At 45.1% G+C, this 9,755-nt stretch overlaps 1 gene segment (V, D, J or C); it reads left to right on the top strand.

The window, feature by feature from the left end:
• Positions 1-8,083: 8,083 nt before the first annotated feature.
• On the top strand, positions 8,084-9,483 carry LOC118929090 (T cell receptor gamma variable 8-like). The segment is given in 2 exon segments: positions 8,084-8,921; positions 9,030-9,483. Coding segments are annotated over 2 exon segments (471 nt in total).
• The last annotated feature ends 272 nt before the right edge of the window (positions 9,484-9,755 follow it).

The raw sequence follows: 9,755 nt of genomic DNA on the forward strand, positions 1-9,755 counted from the left end.
CTCCTTCTGATGAGTCATTTGTCTTGGAAAGCTTGTTGCACTCGGATGCACTACTTGAATTATGCTGGAGTTGTTATTTGTGCAGAAATATGCTTGTTCCCCAGGGTTGTGCTCCACAGCCCACCTCCTTTCCCCAAGTCCCTTCATTCCAGTCATTGCTGGCCACTCAGAGGTCCCTGCATGCCCGGCAATCACTACAGCACAAATAACGGCTGAGGAGGGGGGCCCCCCAAAGGCGCTGGCTGTGGCCACCCGGTCTGTGTAGCATGGAAAATCTGACAGTTATCATAATCAGCAATTTCTTCTCACACCAGCCTCATTTCTGGTTGCTTTTCTTTCTGACATGTTTATGTTCTTAGGTAACATTAAAAAAAAATTGATCAGATGGAATAGCAAAGTCAATCCACTGGGCCATTGTTTTATGGAAGAGAATTCATAAAACAAAAATCATTCATTCGACTTTGAGTCTTTTCTGCCAATATGATTCTTTACAGAGTGTATGCTAATCAAGAATGGATGGTATTAGGCTTTTAAATTTGGTGTATATTTCTGATTCGTGGTGTGCATTCTCCTGGTAGGTAATTGACTTTGAGGTTTAAGTGTTAATAGGGAAATAGCTATTATTGACCCAAGACTTTTCCAGGGGCTAATTTCCCAGGAAGCAGGAGCATCATGAATGCTAGTCTAGCACAAGATAATTACATGAACTTCCCTGTGGCATAACTGATAATTCAGCAAATAAAGTGCAGTAATGTATGATTTACTACAATAGAAAGCTATTCCTGACATTGGGAGAAAATCTGGGAGGTGAGAAATCAGTTCTTAAATCAGACTGCACCTCGTGTTCTACAAAGACAGTTGCTACATCTCCTGGAGCTCCAGTCACTCTGAAATTCCCCTCCCACTTCTCCCATAGTGGTGCTCAATGTGTCCAGTTTGGCAGGACATAGCTCAGGACATAGCTCCTTACACAAGTTTAGCCCACACTTCTTAGATGAGCTATAAACAAATTCTTTCAAAATTGACATTTTTTTAATTAGCCATTTAGTCCTGGCTTGTTGCCTTGGGGAAAAAAAATTAACACCAAATCAAAGTACTCAGATGATTTGTTTCAGGAATTTTCAAAATTAAGAGGATACAGGGATAGAGGATGGCATAGTGTCTTCTCCAGAAATGTCCACAGCAATGGAGTGAACATGCTTTCCCATTTTAGTGGATTTTTGAAAGGACGTGTGAGCAAATTCAAGGATTTCTTATGGTCACAAGCGTGGAAGTTCTTTTCACTTGCCTTTCTCAGCCTAATCCAAGTTCTTAGGCCACCAAACTTCCTAGTCATATATTGGTGAGTTTGTATCTATGTTTTATTCCAAATGGCTGTAACCCAGGAAGCCCTAACCAAGCTGCCTCTTCATATTTTAAGATTTCTCTACAAACACTATGGTACTTGGACCTTCAAATAGTTTAAGGGACCTTCAAGAACCAGATAAAGAAAACTGTGGTTTTTATTCAACTCCTATCTGGATTCCTATCAATACTACCCATAGACTCTCATTTAAACCTGCGTTACGTATATAATTGCAAAGCAAAGTCCTCTGGCAGTTTGAATTGTTAACAGTATCTCAGCATAGCTAGGCTCTCGGGATGGGAGAGGCTTCATGCACCATGCTGTCAACCTTGCTTCAGCCCATGCCTGCTCATTCTGACAAAGCTGGGACAGCTTTGAGTGAGCCAGAACAGCACATCCATTACATCTTAGGCTGCTGGGGACAGAGTGCGCTGGTGCATGATTCTGAGCTTTCATCACATAAAGAGGCCTATAACCAGGCTACCAGAAAAATCCCAGCATGACCCCATGGCCCCTTAAAGAAAAAACCTTTGGGGAACTACAAACATGATGAGATATCAATGAGTTTAAAGATGACTGGAGCTCAGTGCTTCATTCCACAGAAGCTGCACGGCCAAACACCTTGAGGCCTTACAAACAGACGGACTGCCTTGCTAGGACTTCACTGACTCTTTTCAGAGGAGCCTGAGCTGCCTTCTGTTTTCTTGAAATCCCAACCAGAGACTGCACATGCACTGTGTGCTGGACCTTGGAGATAAGTGGATCACCCTGTCCCCCCACTTGGTGGTGTAGCTATTGTCTTCCCAGATGACGTAGCCTCTTCCTAGGAGTCAGATGGGTGGAATTGGACATTTGGTAGCTGCGTGGAGAAGATGATGACCAGTAATCTCTTAGCAAGCTGACAGAATGAGGAACCATGTGCTTCCTGCCTAGCTCAGCCCTACTTTACGATCACGCCGTCACTCGGCGCCAGGCCCAGACAGACCTGTTCACGGCGGCCCTCCTCGAGGCACGCAGCAAGGGTTTGGTAAATGGGTCATAAAAGCTAAATAAAATATGCTGGAATAAGCTGAATCCAAATAGTTCGTGACTCACTGGCCATCTTTTTTTAAGATTGCTTAATGGCAGCACATGTTGACTTTGTCATTTTAGAAGGTAAATTGAGACACAACCCTTCAATCTATTCCCATTGAGAGGGAGGCCAGGTACCTTGAAGCTCTTTCAAAAGATAGCTAAATTTTTCTTGGTTTCCTAAAACCCAGTTAATTCCCAGTCCCCTATGATCTCAGGTCATATGCCCAAGTGGCCTCAGCCTTCTAGGTTGGACCAGAGTTGTGAGCTGACTCCCCTTGCCCACACCCCCCAGGGTGGGCCTGCTCTCAGCTCTGAGACCCACTTCCTGGTGCATGTTCTCCTGCCACAGAAAACCAGCCTTGTCCTCCCCCATTGTCACATGGCAGGTGCCCTTATACGCTCCCCGCATCAATGAATATCATAAAACTCTGTGTCCTTGTGCTCTGCTCCCCAAAAACCTACCAGAGACCACCAGGTGATTGCTGTGACACTTGATGATGCCACGAATCCTTGCCAAACTCAAAGATTCCAAGATATTAATTTTTGTTGTTTTCCTACCTTGCCGATTGTTCCTTCTCTGTCCCCTTTACTCTTTTCTTGCTTCTCCCAGTGGGTGCTCGAGAGGGGTGTGGGGTAGGACAATATCAACCTCCTACCCTTGGTTTGTATCCCAGCTGCCCAGAGAATGTTCCTCCCGATTATTGCCTTCACGCCCACATTTATCCATTAAACATTTGTCAAGCTCTTGCAAAGTGTCTGTTACTCTGCACTGGGGTGGCATTCCCCAAGCCCCAGTCACACTCAAGGGAACCCTGCCGCAGCAGCGCACCACGGAGGGATCCGGCTTTTTCAGAACTCGAGGCCAGAAAATGCAGGGGCTCACTTCTGTGCTTCATTTTCCAGATTACAAACACCTGCCTTTGTCTCTTCTCTTGCACGGTAATCCCTACTACCTGATGGGGGAGTGGTCCTCATCCCTGCCAAGAAGAGCCTTTCCGTCCCCGCTGTCACCCTCATCTCCCTACTTTCCTGTTCATCTCCACTCCCCACGCATGTGCGCATGCACATACACACACAGTAATGATGCCTATCTGCTGTGTGTCTGACCACATCCCCGTGCCTCTGCTTGGCTTCAAGCCCTCCAGTCTCCCCAGTGCTTGTCCTCTGGTTCCTTGGACAAGTCTCCACCCTGTCCCTTCTGCCTCCCACTTCTCCACACTCTGCTCACCCTACCGTAACCTCCCTCCTGGGAATGGCCTCCTCTCTCCTATCTGCCTCCCTACCCGCTTCCCTCAAGTCCCAGCTCCTCTGCCCCCACCCCTTGGCTTATATGCCTCCAGGGTGATAGAGGTCAGCCCTTCTTTCCGCCTCTGACTGATACAATCTCTGTGGCCTGATCTGTATTCTGAATCTACTCCACAGACCTGGTAACCAAGTGACCTGTGCATACGGACCAAGCTTGAGTGATCCCATAGTTCAGGGAAGTCCAGAAACTCTAATCCCAGGATCAGCAGGGCCTGAAACCTGAAACTAAATCCAAGAGGAAATGACAGAATGCTTCTGTGATATTGGAGAGGAAAAAGTTTTCTGAAACAAGACTCCAAATCATGCAAAGCATATGACCCCAAAAATGTGATTACAAAATTGAGGATTTCTATTTAATGACAAATACTTAAGACAAAGTTAGTAGCCAGGTGATAGATTTGCTGAGAATATTTGTAGCAGGCTGAACTTGCAAAAAGATAAATAGAAGACATAAGGAATTCATTCAAGTCAACAAGAAATGAATAGTAATTATTAAAATTTCAATAAACAGTTGATATAATTTTTTTATCTTTATGTATTTACAAAATAAATGAATTGCTGTTAATAGTAAATATAATAACTAACATCTGTCATTTGCCAGATACTCTGCTAAATGTTCTGCATGGATTAGTTTCTCTAATCTTCATAAACCTATGAGGTAGCTGCTTCTTTTACCTTTTGCAGATGTAGAAGCTAAGGTACATATGAAACTATGTGTACCTTTATATATACATATGAGGAAAGTATAAATAAATGGCAGGGCCAGGCAGGAGCCCACGCAGCCTGGCTCTAAGGGAGGCTGTAAACATCTGCTTTCCAAACTCCTTCTGGCCGAAAAGGACATGAATAGGCAAATCCCTGGAGGAGACACTTCACTGGATGCCAGATATAAAAGAGACCCTCAGCTCTCTAATAATCAAGCCAGTGCCGATAATTTCATAAAACAATGAGATACTGGTTGGTATCCATGAGGTAGGTAAAAATTAAAATGTCCACACAGCACTGGCAGATGTAGTAAAACACGCAAGTGCATCCCCTGTGACCAACAATCCCAGAGAAATGCTTACTCCGGGCAAGAAGAGACCACTGAGGTGTCAGTCACAGCCTTGCTGGTGACAGCCAGGAGAGGGGACAGTTTAAGTGCCTGTCACTGGGGAATGGGTTCATCAAGGCAGGGGTTGCAGGCTGATGAGAAGGGGAGTAACCAAGGTGTATGATGGACGCACAGACACGGATAGGTGGGAATGGTATGCCATTTGTATAAATAAAAATACATTATCAAAATCAATATTCTACAGGTTTCACAGATACATAAGCCCAAAGAACATCCATTAAACACATTAGATTGAGTACCCATGGGGGAACCAAAATAAAGAATGTAGGGGAAAAAGAATAAAATAACATATATCAAACTATAGAGCATGACTGGCACAGATTTACTGCTGAGTGTGCCATGCACTGAGATACAGGACCAAAAAATGTGAGAATTACAGTTAAAATAAAAACAAGCAAAGATACAAAATGAAATCAGAAAATATATACCAATGGAGACACTCAGAGGGTGCTAATTTCAGGATAAGCCATCAAAAGCTCATATTTGAGCTTTGCGACTTGATATTTCAAAAACCCATAACCCATCAATCTCAGAGTGATTTCAATTAGTAAATTAAGATCAGGGTAACCCAAAGGGAATCTGTTGGTTCTCTTCAGTGGCTGTGGAAAACAGGACATTCTCCTCCAGAGAAAACCCATGTACACTGGCTGCCAGCCATCAACCCAGCGGCCCTGGGCCCCGTGCAGCGGTCTTGGGTTTGGCTCTACCTTCACGGTAGTGATCTTCTCCAAGACAAAGGAAACAGACCCTGAATGAGGATGCTGATGCTCGAAGAACACTGGATCCAGGCATGGATACAAGCCCTTGGGGAGCTCAATCATATAATAATGAAAGGAGGCATGAGAATTTAGTTTTTAGCTGAGACGTTGTCCAAACCATAGGCAACTACCATGTTCTTTGGAGACAGGCATATGAAATATGTCGTTGATAAGCCAATAACATATAGAAAAAGGTTGGCATCTCTGCCTCCATCCTGTATTTGGCTCATTCGCTGTTTCAACCTTGGGGCCAAAAGAAAAAAAAAAGGAAAAAGGATCCTGCCCAGCCCAGCAGCCCCTCATAGACATGATGACCTGGCCTAGGGTGATTAGAGTGAAATGACCAAGGATGCCACCTCTCAGCTCTCCTCGGCCTCTCGCTGGCACCCGTGTCTGTGGCCATCGGGCAGTGCCACTCCTGCTTCCCGTCTCCCTAACAGAGAAGGAACTTTCAAGCGGCCGTGAGTCATGATGGTGCTTTAGCCATGGTGACATGAGTCAGCTCTCTTCTCGGTCTGCCGGCTTTCCGAGTAAAGGCGCTTTCCTCGCCCCAGCACCTTGTCTCACAACTTATTGGCATGTCATTCAGTGAGTGGCATGAGCTTGGACTTAGTAACAATCTTTCTGGTTTTTAAAAGCCATGCAATATGAAAGCATTTTACAATTATAACATTGAAGCATGATGGGTGGTACAGAGGGCAAAATCTGAACATCCCCAAGAGAATTCTATTTTGTGTACATATTGAGCTTTCTTAAGGGTCTTCTCTCCTATTTTCTAGACCAGGCCAGAACCAGTTACCTTTAAGAATCAGCACAATTCAGCTCTGGAATCTCCTGCAGTGGGGTGCGTGCACCTGTGTGTGCCTGTGTGTGTATGCATGCACGCACACATGAGCTCTCTCCAAGCCTCACTGTTTGCGTCCTTCTTAGGTGGGATTTTGAACATTTCCTTGGCACTGGCCTGAAATAAGTTTGCTAGAGTAATTGCCCCGTGCAGTGAGTGGTCAGGCTGGGTAACCATGCCTGTGGTTCTCCATACCCTTGTAAGACTCTTAGGAATTATTCATGTGCTTTTGTCTAGGAACCTCCCAAAATAGAACTTTCCTAGAGAATCACACCAAAAGGAAGCAAGTCAGAAGCATTGTTGGATCAAAATAGAAGTGATAAGCTTCCATTTTTTTCATTCTGCCACACCTATGATTTCAATATTTGGAGTATCAGTTTGAATTCAGAATGACAAATTATTAGAACTGGAAGAGACCAAAAAAATCGCCCAGTCCTCTCACTTGAGGCTGAGGAGATGGGGACCTTGCAAAGAGGAGTCACTTACTTAAAACTACCAAGTGCGTTAAGAATACTGCTGGGAAAACAGATTTCCTAGTTCTTATTTCAGGACCCTTTCATTCATTATGCAGTCTTTGCTGTTACATCTTTTACTGAGGCTCCCGTACAGAGATGACATAACTCTAATGGCCAGGAGGGGATGCTAGAAGTTAGTGTAAGCAATTAAATGCAAACAAACACTGTACTTTTAAGCAGAAAGCATGCCATTGAAAACAAATAGGAAATATAACACATTGTCCATTCAAATGTAACAGCCCAATGAGGAGAGAAATTAATCCCTGAATCACAAACAGCCAAGCAGCGTCCTTAGGGCACAAGCTCTGGAGACTGGCAGACTTGGTTCACCTTCTTCATGTCCTCTTTCTTAACTAAGCCAATCTCAGGTGCATTACTTCACCTCCCTAAGCCTCTGTTTCATATACAAAACGGGGACAAGTAACATCTACTTCTTGCAAGGAAGGAATAAACATGTACAATGTTTGACATTCAGTAAAGGGTATTTGTAATTAATGGATCGAGGTTTTTCTGTTATAACCTTAAAAATTTAGTATTTACAAAAGGTCATCAACTATTAACTCCAAAGTGCTTGAAGAAATTTCGAGTACATTTTGAGATTTCACACTGTTGACTGAAAGAATACCTTACTCTTTGCTTACTGGCATGTTAGAGTTAATCTTGAATTTCTGCAGTCTTCCTGAAATTTTATTCATGGTCCTATAATCTTTACAGTTTAAAAAGAATATGTATACATATATGTAGAGAGAGCACTAGATATAGACAGACTGATACAGATAGATACAGACACACATACAACATTCCGTGTGTGCTGACTGGATGGTGGTGTGGGTTTTGGTATTTGTTAGACTTGAGTTTGAACCCAGGTTTCATTACCCATTCTTACATGACCCAGAGCAGGCAAAACTTTTTAAGATTTTGATTATCTCATCTGTCAAATGTTGTTGATTATAACAACTTTGAATTATTATTAATTAGGATTAAATTTTTATAGGGATCAAATTGTGCTTAATACTTATGTAAAAGTATTTTATATAATACTTATATAAAAATAATATCTTAGTACTTATTTTAAAAACAAACAACTTGGCACAGACCCCGGCAAATGGGGATAGCATATCCTGAGCGAACATTTTTATTCCCATTTAAGCAACTTCCCAGGGACACACATCCTCCAGGGGGCAGTGCTTGGACTCCAGCAGCCATTTTGAATTTTCCAGAGCCAGGTGTCCTCACAGAATGGCAAGGTCTCATGGAAAACTCCCCAAAGTATTCCTTTGGTAGCCCCATCCTGAGGAGGACCACCTCCCTGCATCACACTGTTTGTTGATGACATCTTTGGCGGTCCACAGAACTAGGCCCCAAGCAGAGCACCATGGCTGGACACTTCAGCAGGAAAAGCAGTCTGGAAGGCTAGCAGCCACGTGGCGTTGATCTAAGCCAGCAGTTCCCTGAAGACCTCATGCACATGGCAGCCACCAGCCAGTGGGAAAAGCAGACAGGATGCAAAGCTTTGGTTGAGGATTCTGGGCACCCTCAACTTTCCTGAAAATTATGGGCAATCCAACCCTTCCCCACAACCCTAGCAGGAGATGCAGCCCTCTGTGCCCCTGGCTTCCCCTCCGCAGAGGCCTACTCTCAGCCTGGCACTGAGGGATGCCCATGAGATGGGCGGGAGCAGACAGGGGGCTCCTCCCCAGGCCTTCCCCAGCACCACCCCCTCTGGGCCATCAGCTTGGTAGCTCTTAAAACAGATCCTCAGTGGCTCTCCAGCCTGTGACATCTGTCCTGAAGCCCAGCCCTACCTCACTGCCTTCTGTCCTCGGGAATCACACTCTTTCTGAGTAGGGTTTGGGTTCCAAGAGGCTATTCTGCTCCTCTTACCATCTGGTCCCTTCCTTCCAGGGCCCAAGGGTGGAAGGCATGCTGCGGGCTCCAGCCCTGCTCCTGGTGTTCCTGGCTCCTGGTAAGGATGTTGCATGGATGCTCGTGAATGTTGTGTTCTTGCAATGAGAGGCCATACCAAGGAATTATTATTACCTCTTCATCCTTGTTTCTGATGTTCCTGTTGCAGCCACGCAGATGTCTTCCAACGAGGAAGGAATAGAGTTGACAGTCACCAGGCATACTGGATCATCTGTCGTAATCACTTGTGATAAACAAAGCACCTCCTACACCCACTGGTACCGATTCCAGGAGGGGATGGCCCCACACCGCATTCTATACTATGATTTCTACAATTCAAAAGTTGTGCTGGACTCAGGATTCAGTTCAACGAAGTACCATGCTTACGAACATGAAGGGAAGAAATGTAAGCTTGTTATCAGAAATCTGCAAGAAAGTGACTCGGGAGTGTATTACTGTGCTGTCTGGGAGAGCCACACAGATGCAGGCCGCCCCCACACTGCACTAAAATCCTGCCTGTGGCTGCCAAGAGCAGCCATGTGCACAGCACAGACCCACAGCTGCCTCACTTCCTGCCCTGGCTGCCCTGTGCTCTGAACAGAGAGGATTCCTGAGCTCAGTGCCAGTCCCCACCCTCAGAGCCCACAGCCCCCACCCCACAGCCTGAGCGCTTTCCTAAAGCCCCAGATCCCATCGCCAGGCCTCAGGCATACAGTCCAGCAGCCAGCATGTTCTTCAGCTCTCCTAGGAGCTGGCAGGTCCATTCAGTTCACTTCCTAGGACAGTCAAGGTCACCTGAAGTTGATGCATCCAGGGTGACATTAGGAGAGCAGAGTGGGAAGGTGCTGCCCTGTGTACTTTCTTCAATCATCACCCAGAGGAGACAGCTGGGAAA

Source organism: Manis pentadactyla, chromosome 7 (assembly GCF_030020395.1).
Source record: "Manis pentadactyla isolate mManPen7 chromosome 7, mManPen7.hap1, whole genome shotgun sequence".
NCBI lineage: Eukaryota > Metazoa > Chordata > Mammalia > Pholidota > Manidae > Manis > Manis pentadactyla.